The sequence below is a fragment of the Eretmochelys imbricata genome, chromosome 18 (genome assembly GCF_965152235.1).
Source record: "Eretmochelys imbricata isolate rEreImb1 chromosome 18, rEreImb1.hap1, whole genome shotgun sequence".
Lineage (NCBI taxonomy): Eukaryota > Metazoa > Chordata > Testudines > Cheloniidae > Eretmochelys > Eretmochelys imbricata.
Window position 1 is genome coordinate 2,464,781 of NC_135589.1, and position 18,746 is coordinate 2,483,526.

At 58.8% G+C, this 18,746-nt stretch overlaps 1 protein-coding gene across 1 annotated transcript in view; it reads right to left on the reverse strand.

Moving 5' to 3' along the window:
• Window positions 1-18,746, reverse strand: part of PHC2 (polyhomeotic homolog 2) — a 63,850-nt gene that overhangs the window by 21,980 nt on the left and 23,124 nt on the right. The window contains exons 5-8 of the mRNA XM_077837352.1: window positions 16,935-17,090; window positions 16,102-16,405; window positions 2,579-3,039; window positions 2,066-2,231 (exon numbers count right to left, since the gene is read on the reverse strand). Coding sequence (XP_077693478.1) covers window positions 2,066-2,231; window positions 2,579-3,039; window positions 16,102-16,405; window positions 16,935-17,090 — 1,087 coding nt within the window. The remainder of the gene's footprint in view (window positions 1-2,065; window positions 2,232-2,578; window positions 3,040-16,101; window positions 16,406-16,934; window positions 17,091-18,746) is intronic.

The window sequence follows — 18,746 nt, forward strand, 5'->3', positions numbered from 1 at the left end:
TTGGAATTCTAACAAAATAAAATCCTGACAAAGGCTCTGGCTTTATAAAACCAGCCAGATCGAAACGTGGGGCCTAAGGAGTGCGGCAGCACCCTGCAATGATGTGCCCTGGGCATGTCTCTGCCTGGGCTTCCTGCCTTACAGAGAAATGCTCCGTGCCAAGCCGTGCCCAGCTCAGGGTAGGGAGCAAGGGATTCGTCACAGCTCCCAGACACCAGCTCACAGCCAGGATGCAGGAGGCCTGGGGTTGAGCTGGGCCTAAGTCAGGTTCCCCAGGCTGGTTCCGCCGCAGCCAGTAGTCCTAAAACAGCACAAGGCTGGAAAACGGGAACTTTCTCCGCTGCCAACTGTGGGTTCAGAACAGCAGTGCTCAGTGCAGCTTGACCAGATGTGGCTATAGCACCTCACTCTCCTCTCTTGTGTTGGGAAACATGCTGCTGGAACCCACCCCTCCGAGACACTTCCACAGCTCCCATCAGCACTGGTGCAGGGTGAACAGGGCCGTGGCTCCCCAGAGATGGGAGCAGCCAGCTCTCGGGTGCACCTGCACCAGTGCAGCTCCCCTGTAAAGGCAGGACCAGCATCACCAGTCAGGGGACCTGTTGCACCCCTAGCATTCCCTGGTGATGGGGCTGATGCCACCACCCATGCAGGCCGGCTACGTTGCCATCCTTACAGCCCGGGCATGCCAGCCACAGCACTGGGATTCCCCGCTGGCGTTACTGCCCAGACACACATCATGCTGCTGGCATCGCAACACAGGCAAGCCACCGCATGACTGAGTCACTGACCGGGGAACTGGCCACAGCACCAACCATTAGTGCTAGTCACCCCAGGACACCTAGAGCCATGGTTCTGTCTCCTAGCCGGGCAGGCACTGACTGCTGATGGTGTTTGGAGGGCGGCAGGAAGAGTAATCCCTCCTCTAAGAACCTGCTTTGCACCAAACTACCACTGCTCGGGGGCCAGCCCGAAGGACTTACCCCTGCCAGGTCTGATGCCCTGGAGTCTGGGAGCTGCCCCTATCTGCGCCATACACACAGCGAGAGCCTTCTCCTCTGCAGCTCCTGCCAATGGCGGCAGCCTCCGGTAGCTCTTCACCTCGTCCTCCCTGCACCTCTTACCCCCTGTGCAGGCACTCCTCTCTCTCCACCGGGAGCTCAGCCGGAGAATGGGGCACAGGGGGATCTACATCCCCTGTAGGCTGAGCTGCTCCCTCAGCGTGAGTCAGAGAAGGCTGGGTGGCCTATGGAGATCCTGGTGGTGGCACCCTCTGGGGCATCACCTGTTGGGCTGGGCACGGGGGGGGGGGCCCACATGCAGTATCTTTACGCCTGGGGCATTCTCCCCTGTTCTGACTCTCTGATAGGCCCTGTGCACTGCTGGCGTGCACATGGGGATCCAATGGGGAGTGAGGCTGCAAAAACCACACCCTTGGGGTGTGGTTTATTTCCAAGGTGCTGCCCAGAACACACTCAGGAACTTATAGAATCATAGAATATCAGAGTTGGAAGGGACCTCTGGAGGTCATCTAGTCCAACCCCCTGCCCAGAGCAGGACCAATCCCCAACTAAATCATCCCAGCCAGGGCTTTGTCAAGCCTGACCTTAAAAACTTCTAAGGAAGGGGATTCCACCACCTCCCTAGGTAACACATTCCAGTGTTTCACCACCCTCCTAGTGAAAAAGTTTTTCCTAATATCCAACCTAAATCTCCCCCACTGCAACTTGAGACCATTACTCCTTGTCCTGTCATCTGCTATCACTGAGAATAGTCTAGATCCATCCTCTTTGGATCCACCTTTCAGGTAGTTAAAAGCAGCTATCAAATCCCCCCTCATCCTTCTCTTCCGTAGACTAAACAATCCCAGTTCCCTCAGCCTCTCTTCCCCCCACGCCCCAGCTTCACCCTGAACACTCCCCAGCAATCCAGCTCTGCCCCATTTCCTAAGCAGGGCCCTGCCCCTCCACTTTGTCTGAGCCAGGACGCAAGATGTCTCAAAGCAGGGGGCGGTCAAGGCAGCCGCTCCTGGTAACACCCCACTTACACAGCCCAGGCTCCTTACCATGAGTAGGGGGCCTGTTGCCCTCAGAGACCTCTGGGTCCGGGGGTGCAGCTGGGGGCATCAGGGCAGCCTGCGGCGGTGGTGGCAGCTGAGCTGGCAGGCTTTCCGGGTTCTTATCAGCAGGAAGGACGTCTTTCCTGGCATTCTCCTGGATGCTGAGCTGAGGCTGTCAGAGCGGCAGGGGAGAACGAGAGTGTAACAGCAGCCAGTGCCCTGAGTGATCCCAGGGCTCCTCCATACACAGGCAACACGACGCCCAGCAATGAAACGAGCGCCTCTGGGGTGGAACGTGGTGGCTGTTTAACAGCGCACAGAAACATCCCACAACAGTTGAGGCCAGGAAGTGAAGAAGAATCCTGTATCCAGCTGAGGGGGACACTGTTAACAATCAAACATTTACAGTAAGATCCCTACATTTCCTCCTCCGAATCACAACCAAACCCAAACCCGGGACCAAAACTCCCAATGTCCCCCAGTGGCTAGCACCACATTCCCCGGCCATGCCACACTCACCGTCCCGATGGCTGGCTGGAGCTGCAGGATCACAGCTGAGGCATGCTGGAACTTGCGATGTGTGGCATGGTTCAGGCATCCGGGGTGTCCGTTCTGAGGCCCGCCCTCAGGCGCTGGCTGGGCTGGGCCCACGGCTTGGAGCCCAGGGGCGTGCAGAGCAGGCTGGTATGGCTGGTTGGCACTCGGCTTGTGTTGACTGGAAGCCTGGCACTGCGGTGGGTGGGATAGAGGGGCTGGGCCCTGTGGGGCGGTGTGGCTCTGGCCCTGCACCTGCAAGCTGGGCTGCACCGCCAGGCTAGGTGTGGGCGGGGGCAGTGGTTGCAGCTGGGGTGAGGTGTTGGCACCGCCCTGGATGAGCTGAGGCTGAGACCTGGGCTGGAGCTGCTGCTGCTGGATCACAAACTGGTGCTGGATCTGCTTCTGCTGCTGAACGAGCTGGTGGGGCTGCAGCTGGGCGTAGGCTGGAGGGGAAGCACAGCACAGAGCTGTTCGTCACGAGGCCGTCGCACTCCCAGCTGCGCAGCCCCTGCTCACGCTCACGCAACGTTGGCCTCTTTGATCCAGAGACACCGGGGCTGGCCACGCCCGCCAGCCCCCTCCAGCTGCACCGGGGCATGGCCACCCCTGCCCTCCAAGGTGCCCAGGCACAAGGTGCCTCGCCCCTTCTGTTCCCCTCCCCCCATGCACAGCCAGGGCCAGACTCCCCTTTGGGAGATGCATGAGGCACTGGACCGTAACTCCGGTGGCTTTATTGTGTCTGCCTAAGTGGCACGCCCCTCCTTTGCTCCCCCAGGCACATGAGCAAGGGGCAAGCGGGCAGGGAACTGGCATGAGGGGGAGAGCACAGGCCCTGTGGCGTTTGGTCTCCCGGGAACAGGGACCTTGAGCCCCCTCTGACTCCGTGTCACCCATGGGGACAGAGGCCGTTTGCTGAATCCTCGCTGCTGCCACCAGGACCCTTCCCTCCGGCCTCCTGGCCCCTCAGGCTGGTCATTTCTAGCCCAGCTGGTTGGAAGGGAAAGCTTCGGGATGTGACCTGCTGTGTGATGTGTGCCCGAGCCTGCAGGCAGGAACACGAGGAACGGGAACTGGTCCGCTCAGTGGATGTTCACTCTGATGCCTAATGATATCACTGTCAACCACAAAACACTTTGAAATAAGTGGCCATCCTGCGATTGCGGGCGAAGCTTGGGCTTTGGGGTGGAGCTTCAGTACAGCACAATTCTGCATCCTGCCTAAAATCTCTCTGCATGTCAGAAGCACAGGTCTCTCTTGGGTAGGGATACAACGGGTCCCTAGGACTCCTGAAGGGAAAGTGCTGTGTGTTGGTGAGACCCTGCCCCATTCCTGACAGAGAGGAAGCGCTCAGAAAGCAACAGGGTAAAATGGTGCCTTTTCCCTCATGTCTCGGCTCCCCGATGAGCCGGCTTCCCCAGCACAGAGACACGGTGATTCCTGCCAGCCCTGCAGCGGATAGTGCAGCCACCGGGGAGCCAGCTGGAGCCATTCTGCCTTCTGCACCACCACCTGGCTGCTGGGACAGGTACCGACTGCAGAGTCCATCCCCAGTGAGGGGCAGAGGCTGGATAGACCAAGATGGGATTGTGGACCCCAGGGGGAGCCAGCCATGCTGGACAGCTAGGAACATTCCCCAGTGACTTGGGAACGGAGCCCACTGGAACTGGAGCCATGAGGGGGAAAAACGGGATCACATGGGGCATTTGCATGGCTACTTGGCCAAATGTAACAGCTGTCAAGGAGAGCAGGGCATTTAGCACAGGCCTGTGAATGGGATGCTAACCTCAGATCTGTTACTTCGTGACCTCGGGCAGGTCAATGCCATGGTCCGTGCCTGTTTCCCTGATTGCAATGGGGATAACAATGCTGTCCTCACCCACCAGAGCTAAGGGATCTCAGGGTGCTTAGAACAGGGCTGAGGGCTCATCTATGTGCCAGGAACCCACTGTCCAGCCTTCCTCTCTCAAGGGCATTCCTCAGGCACCCATTGCCTGGGCATCTAAATGGAGGACCTAGAGCTGAAGTGGAGGCCTTGGGGATGGTTTTACGCACAGAAAGGAACAGCTTGCCAGGTGGGTGACACCTGGAGACTGGCTGTTTACAGCGGGCTGAGGGGCCAGTAGGGGCCTGGTACTGGGAGAGCTCTGGCATGCGGTGATTCTCAGCCAGCCCAGCCTCCCTGGCAGTGAGACCCACTCCCAAACTGGCCTCTCGGACTGGGTCTGTGGGCTTGGGGCGGGGGGCTGGAGTGGGTGGAGGGAGCTGGCTCTGAGAGTGGGTGAGGGAGTTGCAAAGGGCCTAGAGCTTCTTCGAGGAGGGCCTAGCGGCTGGAGCTAGAGGGCCTAGCGGCTGGAGCTAGAGATGTGGCCAGAACTGGAACCGGTGACCCAAACGCCCCTGTACGATGTGCATTCGGAACCCACGGGCCCCAAGTCTGAGCCTGGAATGGAGCTTTGCAAACCCCAGTTCATCCCATCCCCATGGCTGGAAGGCCCAGAGGAGCCGAGGCTGAGCTTACATGTCCTCAGCAGCGTAGCAGTTAAAGCAGTTGTCTCTGGCCAGGCAGGGGCTTGCCCTTGTTTCAGGGTAGACCCTGCTGCTCTGGCCTTTCCCCTCCGGCTGCAAGCTGCCCGCCCACCCACTGCACAATTATCCAGCAGCCAGGAACTAAAGTCTGTGCCGCTGCAGCAGATGGTCCTCAGAGCTGGAGCTCCAGGCGCCAGCACTTAGCGGGGGCCATTCTGCACCTCAGCCTGGCAGGGGGATGCAAGAGGGGGTCAAGACCTGACCTCAGGCTATACCGCAGCCATGGTAGCTCTGGGGAGCCCTTCAGGCCTGAGCTGAGGGAATGGGTTGGGGGAAGAAGGGGCAGGAGATTTTGGATTTGGTGTAGCAGCAGGGCAGGGCAGAGGCCTAGATCCAGTCCTCACACAACAGCCTGGGAGTTGAACCAGGGGCTGCATTGAACCTGCAGCCAAGCCCCTCAGCCCTCCCCAGCGCGCTCAGCTGACCCCCAGTTGCAGAAGCCCCAGAGCAGGTGAGGTTGGCTTAGAGCCTGGCAGAGAACCCAGATCCACCCCCCCGCCACATGATCTGACCCGAGCAGCTAAGGGAGAGGGACCCCCCCCACCACGCTATTGTGGAGTGGGGCTATTGTCTCCTAGTCACCCCTCCCAGCCATCATGCAGGCTCCAGGGGACCCCAGGAGGTTGGCTGCATTTTGTGCCATCACTGACAGATCACGGGCTCACACTAGCCAAGCTGGTTTTAAAGGGGTCTCTCCACTTTGTGAAGTAGACAAACCGGTCCGGCAACCTACAATAGCTGGAGATGTGGGCCCAGGGAAAGGTCCCTGTCTGGGCACCACGTGGGGGCACAGGGATCTGGGGGAAGGATCCCTGTCTGGGCTTCATGTGGAGTGCAGGGGGGAGGCGTTTGAGTGGGAAGAGTCCCTCTCTGAGCTTCATGTGGGGCACAAGGGGCAAGTGTTGGGGGGCAGGGTCCCTACCTAGGCTCCCTGTGGGGTGCAGGGATCGGGGGGCAGGGTCCCTGCCTGCGGGTGTTATTTCACTGGCTGAACTGGTCTAAGCTCGACCAGCCAAAGCACTCCCTGGCTGGCTAAACTGTGGTTTGGTGAGGAGGGTTTGCTGGCAGAGCTAACCGGCACATCGCTGGTGTGGACCTAGCCAAAGTCCCTGACCCAGGCCCAGGAAGGAGCTGCACTGCCAGGTGCTCAAACTCAACCCCTTCTTTCTTCACCAGGCGAGACATCCAGCGAGGCCTCAGTTGCCTCCTGATGCTCCCAGCGCCTAGCCCCGGGGGCAGGCAGGTGCAGGTGCGTGGAGGGCAGGGGTTAGGACTGGGCTGGTTTAGGCCCTTTAGCTCTAATCCCCTCACACCCGCCCTCAGCTTTTTAAATGCAGATTTGGCCTTTCTGCTTGAAATGCCTACAAAAAAGAGGAGTTGCCATGGCAACCTCAGCGCAGGAGGGACGATGGTGGTGTTTCCAAAGCTGCCAGGTCAATGATCAGGGCAGGCGGGGCTAGGTCCTGTCGGCCAAGCACAGATGGGGACAAAGTGGGGCCAGTGCCAGGGAGCTAAACCAGCTGCTATTTACTAGTGTGAGCAAGAAAGCTGGGGAGACCCTGGGCAGCTCCAGAACTCAGCACCCCACCCCCACCCCAGGCCCCTAGAGCTGGAGCTTTGGATCTCCATGGACCAGGGCACCGGCCCCACTGCACACAGAGCCCCCATCCCCACGCCAGGCCCCCATCCAGAGATCAGCACCCCCAGCCCGCTGGGCCCTGACACTTTGTTAAAAACACTTTCACCCACCACTGTGGGTGGGGACACACTGCTCCCAAACTCTCCGCTGCAGGGCAGAGCCCAGGGCTCTCATACTGTTTAGAGTGGGTCCCACCTGGCTGGGCCTCAGCCCCACAGGCTAGGTAATAACAACAGCGATGTAGCCAATCCACGAGCTCCTCCGACTTTCCCTGTGCTACACATAGCTAGTGCACACAACTTCATGGCTACAGCTGGGGTGGAGCTCACCACCTCCAGCCCCAAAAAACTCTCCGTTAGCCTTACGGGGTGTATGACACACAAGCAATGCTGATCTGTTCCAGTAGAGGGCAGTGACATACACACACACACTCTTCATTAGAATATACTTAGCATTTCCAAAGCACTTCGCCCGTTTAGATCAAATATATGCCAAATCCATTTTAGCCTCCAGCATTTTCTCACCATGTTTAAAGCTGCCCCATAGAATATCAGGGTTGGAAGGGACCTCGGGAGGTCATCTAGTCCAACCCCCTGCTCAAAGCAGGACAGATCCCCAATTAAATCATCCCAGCCAGGGCTTTGTCAAGCCTGACCTTAAAAACTTCTAAGGAAGGAGATTCCACCACCTCCCGAGGTAACGCATTCCAGTGTTTCACCACCCTCCTAATGAAAACGTTTTTCCTAATATCCAACCTAAACCTCCCCCACTGCAACTTGAGACCATTACTCCTTGTTCTGTCATCTGCTACCACTGAGAACAGTCTAGAGCCATCCTCTTTGGAACCCCCTTTCAGGGAGTTGAAAGCAGCTATCAAATCCCCCCTCATTCTTCTCTTCCATAGACTAAACATCCCCAGTTCCCTCAGCCTCTCCTTCTAACTCATGTGTTCCAGACCCCTAATCATTTTTGTTGCCCTCTGCTGGACTCTTTCCAATTTTTCCACATCTTTCGTGTAGTGTGGGGCCCAAAACTGGACACAGTACTCCAGATGAGGCCTCACCAGTGTCGAATAGAGGGGAACGATCACGTCCCTCGATCTGCTGGCAATGCCCCTACTTATACATCCCAAAATGCCATTGGCCTTCTTGGCAACAAGGGCACACTGCTGACTCATATCCAGCTTCTCGTCCACTGTCACCCCTAGGTCCTTTTCTGCAGAAATAATATCATGGGGTTAACGTAAGTGTAGTAGAGGTGCGTCAGCCCAGAACCCAGACAGTTTTGAGCGAAGGGAACCTTTCCCCTCCTTCCAGATCACCCATTTATTTTGCACGATTCAGCCTCAGAGTGTTATTAGCTACAGCTCTTGCTCCTAACCAAAGGTACAGAAAGATGCTGTGCAGCGCAGGCTGTGTGGTGAGAGCAGCAGCCAGGTAATCAAGGGTTCTGGATTCTGTGCCCCTCTTAGCTATGGATAGGGCTGTTCATAAGACTGGGTGGGACATAGCAATCATCTAGTCTGCCCGCCTGTATACTACCAGCCATAGGACTGCGCTGACTTCACTTCTGTTTGAACTAGGGTGTAGCTTTGAGAAAAACATCCAACCTCGATTTCCAGATTTCCAGTGATGGAGAGTCCACCACAACTCTTGGTAAGTTGTTCCAGTGGTTCATTACCCTCCCTGTTAAAATCTGGCCTTATTTTCAATCTGAATTTGTCAGGCTTCAACTTCTAGCCAGTGGATCATGTTAGACCTTTGTCTGCTAGATTGAAGAGAACCCTATTTCAAATTTCTGTTCCCCAGGTTGGCACTATGGATTATGATCTACTCACCCATTAGCCTTCTCCTGGACAAGCGAAATAGACTGCACTTCTTGAGTCTGTAACTACACGCAGTGGTCAGCTGGAGCTGGTTCGCACCGGTTTGCGCGAACCGATTGTTACATTTTGAAGCCGGTTTAGAATCGGTTGTTAAAGGGGTGGGTAAACTCCGGCCCGCAGGCCACATCCAGCCCGCGGGACCGTCCTGTGCGGCCCACCTGAGCTCTCGGCTGGGGAGGCTCTCCTGAGAATCCCTTTTTAATTTTTACTCACCCGGCGGTGCTCCGGGTCTTCGGCAGCGGGTCCTTTACTCTCTCCGGGTCTTTGGCAGCACAGGTCCTTCAGTGCCGCCCAAGACCCGGAGCAACTGAAGGAACCAGTTCTTCAGCTTTTGCCAGCTCATCACTGACTACACGGCATATTTTCCAATCCTTTAGTCGTTCTAGTGGCTCTTCTCTGAATCTGCTCCAATTTTTCAGTTTCCCCACCTTTGTAACATGATTCAAGGTTGTTGATGCAAAGAATTAACAAGCGCAGTAACGGTATCCCCTAATGATCACCGCAGCCAGGCCTCTCTGGCTGCAAGCAGCAAGACCCAGTGGTCTGGGAGACAGCATGCCACTTGCAAGCCAGCCAGATCCCCCCCAGCAGCTCCAAGCAACGAGGGATTTCTACAGGCAGCCAAGTGCCATCTGTTGCTCAGGGAGCCCCTCTGCCCACTTTAGCTCAGCCCACCTGAGCACATCTGCTGCTTTTGGCACTCTCAGCCCCATTTAACAGGTCTGCTTTGAGTCAGACCCCCAAATGCACGGCCTCTGCAGGGGGATCTGCTGGGGCTGCTGGCTCAGGTTTGCAGTCATTGTCTGGACGAGCTGCAGCCCAGCTGCCCTCACAGCAGGAGGCATCTCATCTCTGGGCTGAGGCCAAACCCCACTCCTCACAAGAGCTCAGAGCCCATTGTCTCTGCTCTGGCTACTAGCCAAGGCCGGTGAAAGCCCCACCCAGGCTGGGGCCACAGAGACACAACCCCGCAGGCTCTGGAGAGGGGATGCCCCCCAGTGGGAAGGGCGGAGGGGCCCCAGCTCCCCCATGCCCATAAGAACACAGTTGGGGGAGAGGGGTCAGAGGGGCTCACACAGAGCTGGTTGCTGCTACCCCCCACCCGCCCACTTTGCCAGCTCCCTTCTGCTGAGGCTGTTATTTATTTATACCCCACAGCAAAGCCGCTGTTTCCATGGCAACCAACAACCACGTGGCCAAAGCCAATAATAGCAGGAGGAGGAAGGGGAAGAACAGGGAGGGGGAGGGAGCCCTAAGGAGAGCACAGGGGTCAGCATGGGCAGTGTGGGGTGAATGGAGAGCGTGGGGAGTAAACGGAGAATGGGGTGAATGGGGTCACACGGGGTGAATGGGGAGCGCGGGGAGTAAACGGAGAATGGGGTGAATGGGGTCACACGGGGTGAATGGGGGAGCATGGGAAGTAAACGGAGAATGGGGTGAATGGGGTCACACGGGGTGAATGGAGAGCGCGGGGAGTAAACGGAGAATGGGGTGAATGGGGTCACACGGGGTGAATGGGGAGCATGGGGAGTAAACGGAGAATGGGGTGAATGCGGTCACACGGGGTGAATGGGGAGCGCGGGGAGTAAACGGAGAATGGGGGTGAATGGGGTTGAGCGCCAGAGTAAGGCAAGTGCCGGGCGCCAGCCCACTTCAAGCAGTAGCATGTTCCTCATCTTCCTCCCGCCCACCACACCGGCCCCCTGTTGCCCCCTTAGGACAGGCCTGGGAGGTTTAGATGCTCAGCGGGCCCCTCCCCATGCACCCAATTGCTCTGGGAGGGGGTAATGAGGGATCCCCAAACAGAGCAGGAGCTGGTCCGAGGTAAAGCTGGCGCTAAAGGCTGGTACTGGGCAGCTCTGGGCAAGGTGGGGCTAGGGATCCAGCCCACAGGGGGGCACGAGGAGTTGTTTGCATTGGGGGGGCCCCAGGAAAAGGTGCCTCCAATGAGGCAGCTGCTGGAGTCCCTGGGGAGTCTAGTGAAGGGCCCAATACACCCAGGGAGCTGGGCAGAGCTCAGACAGGCCACGTGGGCCAAAGAGGGGAGCCTGGGCCCAGGGACTGACACGGGGGCCTGCCTGGAAGCTGAACCACCGAAAGGCCCAGCCCAGAACACCCCACGGAGAGCACTTGTCGGAGGAGAGGCCAGTGGGTAATGGCTTCTGGGCACATGGCTGGCAGGGGAGAGGCCAGCGGGCGCTGGGTGGCAGGGGAAGAGAAGCTGTGGCAGCTGGAGACATGGGTCAGTGCCATTGAAAAGATGCAGCCCCAGCCTGAAGTGCAATGGGAGGATCTGTCGGCTGCCATGCACAGGGGTAGGCCGGAGCTGGCGGCACAGACAGCGTTTGAGTAGCTCACAAAATTCAGGCCTAATGCCCCTTAATTCCCCAGAAAATTCCCCCTCTCACACCATCCCCTCCCCAGGCACCCACCAGGGGTATACACAGACACCAGCCTGGCTAGAAAGAGCGACTGCAGGTTTGGGGGTGCATGATTCAGCTCCCAGGAGGCTCCGGGAGGCCCCTGCCCACCGTCCCTTATGCCCGACACGCTAGCCAGCCCCTCTGCGAAGGCATCTCAGGCCAAGCTCGTTGGGAGGCTTTGGCTCTGTCCCTGCTCCCGCAGGGGAAGCCATAGGCTTCCCTCTTAGCTCCTCCAAGGGCTCCTGGTGCAACAGCCATTCTCCTCCCTTCGCATCCAGGGTACTCACATCCCAGCGCTGAGGCTGCTCAGGAGCCTCTGATCTGGAGCTCTTCAGGCGGAGCACCGCGGCAGCACTGTTATGTGCCCGGGCAATGCTCAGCCTGGAGCAGGGTCACAGGCTTTGCTCCACTCGCCAGGCTGGCACCTCCTTAGGGCTCATCTGGGGCTCACTCACCCCTGGGCTGACACCACCTCTGGAGGTCTCAGCCCCCTTTTCCCAATCTCACACAGCACTTCCTCTGTGTGCCTTGGCTCTGGGCCAGCTCACTAGAGTCCCTCCCGTGCCGGGGTGTCAGAGTCTCTCTAAACAAACTGCCTCAGGCACTCTTCAAAGTCCACCCCCCTGGCCGTGCCACCCCTCCATGGCTGGTAGGGGAAGCCAGAGCTGCCCTCTACACTGGGTTCTAGCCCAGGCACCCTACAATCAGCAGTTAAGGCCCCCGCGGCCTCACTCCTTGCTGCTCTTTTCCCTAGGTTCCTTCCTACTCCTTTCTCTCAACCCTGAGAGTGACAGCCGACTCTCTCCCCCTGCAGCCCCTTTCTGCTCTCCACTCCCTGGCTTTATACAAGCCCAGCCTGTTCCTGCCCAGCCGGGCGCCAGGTTCAATCAGGGCTGTATGTCCAGCCTACAGCACACCCAGGTGCCACCCATCCTGCCAAGTAGCCCTTCTGAGCCATTTTAACCCCTTCAGGGTGGTGTGGGGTTAACACCCGTCACAGGCTGGAAAGGAACTAGCAGCCTACCTGCCCTGGCTGGTGGACGTTCACAGTCAGGGAGTGGTCTATGGCCAGTGCTCAACAGCAACTGCTTTCCCAGTAAGGGGATTCTGAAATGCCTGGTAAATGTCCCAACAGACAGCGACCCTTAGCAGGCAGGTCCTTGTGCTGTGCCCTGGACAGCGCTTTCCTGGCATACGTGACTGTCTCCTTGACTGCAGAAGGCTGCAAATTAAGAGCAGCAGACACAGCGCCCTCACTTGCATCTGTCTGCAATGTGACTGGTGGCTGTGGATCATGGGAAACCAAAACCGGTGCTGACAGCAGTCTGCTCCTTAATTCCAAAAATGCTTCCTGCCATGCACCAAGTTCGCTCCTCCACAAATCCCTGGAGAGGCTTCGCTGTCATTGCAAACCCAGCAGCTAATCCGGGAGATGAAGTTACACCGACAAAGTGTTGCACCTCTGCTACTGAAGGTGGTTTCCACTCTGTGCAGATCAGAGCTGCCCTCGGCAGAAACCAGGCATCCCAAACAATGTTCCCTCTAATTTTTCTCATCCATGTGTGGAATGAATTTTGCTATGTGCACCAATATGGAGGCGATGTAGGGTGGGGGTGCGGTCAAGGGGTTCAGAGTGCGGGAGGGCAGGGGGTGAGGGCTCTGGCTGGGGGAGCAGGCTCTGGGGCGGGGCTGAGGATGATGAGTTCAGGGTGTGGGAGGGGGCTCAGGGCTGGGGCAGGGGTGCGGGGGGGGGTGAGAGCTCTGTGGTGGGGCCAGGAATGAGGGGTTTGGGGTGCAGGCTGCCCTGGAGCTGTAGTGGGGAGAGAGGACTCCCCTCAGCAGCACCGGGGCTTGGGGAGAGCATCTCTCCCCACTGCAGCCCCGGAGCTGGGGGAGGGAGGCATGTCTCCTTGCCGTGCTGCAGACCCAGGGCAGGGGGAGTTACATGCGCAGCCCTTGGTGGCCTCCTGCACAGCCATGCATGTGCGCATCTTAAAGGGAACTTAAGTCCCAAACACCTCCCCTGTGCTGCAGAGCAAAGGACACTGGGAGGATTTTGCTTTCAGGCTGACAATCTGCAGCTTCCAGCTTCCTCAGATGTTCATCCAGTGACCTACCACCAACTGGTGTCCTCCAGACACACCAGGCAGCAAACTCCTTGTAGTGTCAGCCAGGAAGACGTGTGCCAGCCTCTGAAATGTCTTGGGATGTAGCTGAGCCCCAATGGCATGCCTCCAAATTCGGAGCCCGGGCTTGGCAGTGAATGTCATTTTGGCCCCACGGGCAGGAGAAAGCAGTGCCCGCTGGGTAACTACAGAGTGGGGAATCAGCTAGGCTGCGACACCACATCAAGCATGTTCTCAATCCCTGGGAGCAGCTCTGCACCCCTCCAGCTACCCCTCTCGTCCCCCCTTCACTGAGCTCATGGGAGCAGCCCATGCACGGGGGGGAGCCTCAAAGGCCTCACACTTCTCCTCCCAGCCAAGCTGCCCTCTAACTCCGCTTGAGACTGGACTGGGTCTGCAGTCTGACAGGCCTGGCCCCACCCAAGTGTCTCTGTGTGAGGTTCCCCCTGCACCTTGTTCTCTACTATCCTCCAGGTTGCTGCTGGCCCAGCTCCTGGCTCAGGCTGCTCTTCCTTCAGCTTGGCTGGTTATAGCACCCACAACCTGGGCCTGTCCCAGCCCCACCAACTGCCTCCCCTCCCTGTTCAGCTGCTCTCCCTCTCCCAGCCCTGCCCCTGCTCCACCTGGGGCTTCCCCCTGCAGCCAGCTCCCGTCTGCAGCCTGATCCTGGAACACATTGGCCCACTCCCTGTCTCCTGCCCCCAGGTGCCACGCTCCGGTCACTCTGGCTCACTCAGTGTCTTCAACTGGCTAGATGCCGCTCTAGGCCCCATTCCTCCCAGAATGGCCTGTGGCCAACCCTTGCCCTCCTCTGAAGGGCTCTCTGGGGTAGGGGTTAGCCAGAAAGTCCCCCCGGTACCCTTGCTCCTCTCCCTTCACAAGTCACTACTACACACTCCCCTGCCCCAAACACCCTCCCCCCCGCCCCACCCCGAACACGTGGCCTGCACGCCAGCCAGTGCTGAACAGCATCTGGTGCCATGTGGGACTAGCCCTATGTATGGATGCAGGGTTTGCCTGGGAAATGGTCACTGTGGATCTCCCAGGGTAGGAGGGGGGTGTGTGGAGTGGGGGCAGTGCTGCAGAATGGCATGATGGGATAGGGTCACAGAGTGCAGGGCACCAACCACACAGCACGCTCTCCAGTGCCAAGGGATCACATTCTCCACAGTGAGCTCAGCCAAGATTTGGCAGCTCTCCGGTTGGCAATGGTGCATCTGCATCTCTGACATTAACAGTGGGAGGACAGTAATCAAGGTGACCGGGATATGAGACAGTCAGGGCAGAATCACTGGGCTGTTTATTTTGGTATTAAATGTAATTCATTCTTGGCTGTCCCACAGCATCTGTTTTCCATCTGCCTCAGCTGCTTGCACTGACAGGGCATTACTGTATCCTAGAGGCCAGAGGGAAAGTGGGAGGTTTTGGCACCTAGGAGGTGGCATGGGACTGTGGGATAAATACATCCACTGAAGGTTTCAGCAGTGAAAGAGTAAAATTGCCATCATTAGGTTTCAGCGTCAACACATCTTTGAGATGAACAGCTCCAAACTATTACGCCTCATCCCATATTATGACCTGACCCCTTTTGTGCTGGGAAAGTGGCACAATCTCCCCTGTTGGGGATTGCCCCTGCCCTGCAGTCCCCAGCATAGGAGCTGGGTCAGCACTACTGTGCTCCAGCAATCCCTAGCTGGCAGACACGCTCAGGGGGCTGTTGGTATAGGCTAGTGAAGACCCCTGGCTCCTGTAACGTGTACTGGGGTCAGGGCAGGCATAGAACCAGCCTTGGAATCAGGGAGCTGCAGTGGTTTCCTTTGCAGCTCTCCCCTCCCCTTGGCTGAGTTTAGAGAATCCTGGGCTGAGCAGCTGGCCCGCTGTTTCAGGCTTTCTGCAGACTCAGGCAGACATTCCTGTGCCAGTTACAGCTCCTATTTCCCAAGTTCAGCCATAAGGGCTGAACGATCTATCTGAGATTCTGGGGCCTGATCCTCCAGCAACGGGAGGATCCTGACAGACTGCACCGGGCCCTGCCATTGGCTAGTGGCCTGGCACGCAGCAGGGAGGGACGACCCAGGAATCCCCTGTGGGCAGCAACAGGTCCACATGCTTGAGCTGTGGGACAAAGAGCAGGCAGCCAGCACTGCTGGGAGCTGCCCACCCAGCCCAGCTAGAGGGTCTGAGCAGTCATCATAGGCAACACGTGTACATGTGAACACACAATGCTACAGATAAGTTTCATGCTTTGGCCTGCACCTTCTGATTGACTGGCAACTGGGCTGAGCCCAGGGACCCAGCGTCGCGTCCACACCCGTGATTCATCCCCTCCGTGTCCGTCTCAAGGATGCACTCACCCCTCCCAGCCCTTGGAGCCTTCTACTCCATCCCTCAGCAGGCACCACCGGCCAGAGTGTGGCATGTGCAACAACAAACAACCAAGGGACTTTGGCACAACCCTGAGCCACATCACACTGTGACATCATGATGGGTCTGACCCCAGGGGACCAGCACCCACCACCACAGCCCTGGCACTAGGCCACAGCGCACCAGCATGCCGAACCACCGGAGTGTGGGCCCACAGCACTGTGGCTTCACCACGGCGCATCAGCACGTGTCACCGCCACCAAGTACTTGCATGTGGCAATGCAGCATCCCTATAGAGCACCAGCACACGGCACCGCGCTCCGCCGTGGGGCACCGCGCTCCGCCGTGGGGCACCGGCATGCGTCACCACAACATCAGCACCCAGCACAGCCACGTTGGTCAGAGGTTCTGCCACTCTGCTCTCCATGCACAGTGTGGCTCCCGCCCTCCAGCCCCCTCACCCAGGACACCGGCGGCCTTACCTGGGGCAATGAGCGGGTGGGTGGTCACCGGTGTCACTGTCCGGCTCATGGGGTGCCCGCGGTTGTCCATGCTGGTGGGCATGCCGCCATCTCCCTTTTTAAGGTGCTCTGCTGCCTGCTCAGCCTGGCTGCCCTTGGCGCCTGCAGAGGGAGCCGGCCCCGCGGCCTTGCCCTGAGAAGTGTTGGAAGCCAGCTGGCTGCTACTTAGAGCTGGCTTCATGGCCAGGGTGGGGAGTTGCTGGGCTTGGGAGGAAGCCACTCCTTGTGCTACTGTCTGCTGGGCTCTTATGGCCAAATTCTGGACCTGGAGCAGAGGGGCAGGAGGGCCCAAGGCTTCAGCATGGGGCCCAGACACAGCCCCCAAGACGCGCATCCCAGGGACGGGGCTGGGCTGGCAGGATCGGCCCCTTCACGCAGCCCCTGGGGGCCAGAGAGCGACTGATGGGGTGGACACTGAGCCGCCGGGAAATGGCCCCACAAGTCTCTGGCAGCACCAGTTCAGACACCCCTGGGCACAGCTGGATTGGAACCAGCGGGATAGAGTGGAAAAGCCCCTCTGAGCCACCCCCCCCCGCCCATGCCCTTTCCCGCCGATAGCCCCTCCCCCTGGCACCCGCCTCTCCTGCCTATGCCCCACCTCTCCAGCCAGTGCCTTGCATCGCAGCACTGACATCCCCAGCACACTCAGTCATGGGGAAGGTATTTGCTGACGGTGCCTTGGCACGCCCTGGCGGGAGTGCATGGGCCGGCTCTGGGCACTCCAAGGGCTAGGCTCTCCTCACCCACTCCCCTCCCGCAGCCAGGGGCGGCAGGCAAGCGAGGCCGTCTCTCACCTGAGCAGTGGTGGTGGATGGCTGGGAGGTGGGGGCTGCGCTGCCCTCGGGCTGCACCGCGGTGACTGTGGCCGTAGGAGTGAAGATGAGCTGGGGGGATAAAGGAACAGCACGGCCTAGGCTCCTAGCTACTTGCACAAGGTTACTTTGCTGGGCCTGGAAATTACATGAAATGTGTTGCCTTTTACGTCACCCGCTGCTGGCTCAGGCCGAGAAAGCAAAACCAGCAGCCCCCAGTCCCCCAGGGCTGGGGACGGCCCCGGGACAGGCCTTGGGGGCACAGAGGCAGCTCGGGCAAAGGCAAGGCCAGGGGAGGTGGGTCACTGCAGAGACAGAAGAGCGGGGGGTGTGAGACAGTGAGAGACTGGGTGTGAGGATGTGTGATGGGGGAGTGGGTGTCTATGACAAAGGATACAGTTCTGTCACCGATTCTGGGACGTCTTCTGGGGTAGGGTTCGAACCACAGGGGGGCTGCAGCAGTGGGTGGGGTTGGGTCGGGTCAGCACCCCTGGGGCTGGAGCAGCTGCCGACGGTGCCACCAGAGCAGGAGCAGCGGCCGGCAGTCAGCCCAGGAGCCACTGGAGCAGCGGCTGGGGTGGGTCAGCCCCCGCGCAGGAGCAGCGGTGGGACTGGAACAGCTGCAAGTCCCCGGCCGTGCTCAGACTCTTTGCCGGCCCCCGCCCGCAGGTATTTTTAGTAAAAGTCAGGGACAGGTCACAGGCTTCACTGAATGTTTATGGTCTGCGACCTGTCCCTGACCGTTACTAACAGCACCCATGACAGAATCTTAACCTGAACAGAGAGAGAGAAAAAGAGACCTAAGGACGGCCACACTGGGTCAGACCAAAGGTCCAGCTAGCCCAGTAGCCTGTCTTGTGACAGTGGCCAGAGCCAGATGCCCCAGTGGGAATGAAGAGAACAGGGCAATTATCGAGTGATCCATCCCCTGTCATCCAGCCCCAGCTTCTGGCAGTCAGAGGTTTAGGGACACCCCGGCATGGGGTTTCATCCCTGACCATCCTGAGAGAGAGAGAGAGAGAGACTGGGGGTGGGTGGGTGAGCATGTGTATATGACTCTGGGTGTAAGTGTGTGAGGCTGGAGTGCGGTGAGCGTGTACCAGGGTGGGGTGTGAGCGCCTGACTGAGGCAGTGACTGGATGATTGTGCGTGTGGGAGGGAATTTCTGCGATTGGATCGAATGGTGGTGGTGAGGGATGAAGCTGTCGAACTCCACGGAGCTATTGCATATTCTCTGTCAGAGCACCAATATTCTGGCCCCAGGCGGCTGCAGCCCCACACGTGGGAACCCGATGCTCAGGTCGGGTCACTGGGATCTTATGGCAGGACGAGCTGGAGAAGCGTGAGAGAGAGAGTCCTCGGGCTGAGTGGGTCTGACCCCCCAGGTGGGATTCCCTCCCCAGGTCCGTCTGTCACACCTACTGTAGGCCAGTGGTTTTCAAACTGCGGGTCGTGACCCAGTACTGGGTCATGGAATGGAAGGCACTGGGTCGCGGCAGCTCTGGTCAGCACCGGCAACCGGGCCGTTAAAAGTCCTGTTGGCGGTGCTGACCGGCTGAGACAGGTTAGTTCCTACCTGTTCTGACACTGCACTGTGCCCCAGAAGTGGCCAGCAGCAGGTCTGGCTCCTAGGCGGGGGGGCCATGGGGCTCCGTGCACTGCCCCGTCCCGAACACCAGCTCCACACTCCCATTGGCCAATTCCCGGCCAATGGGAGCTGAGGGGGCGGTACCTGCGGGTGAGAGCTGTGCAGAGCTACTTGCATACCTCCGCCTAGGAGCCGGACCTGCTGCT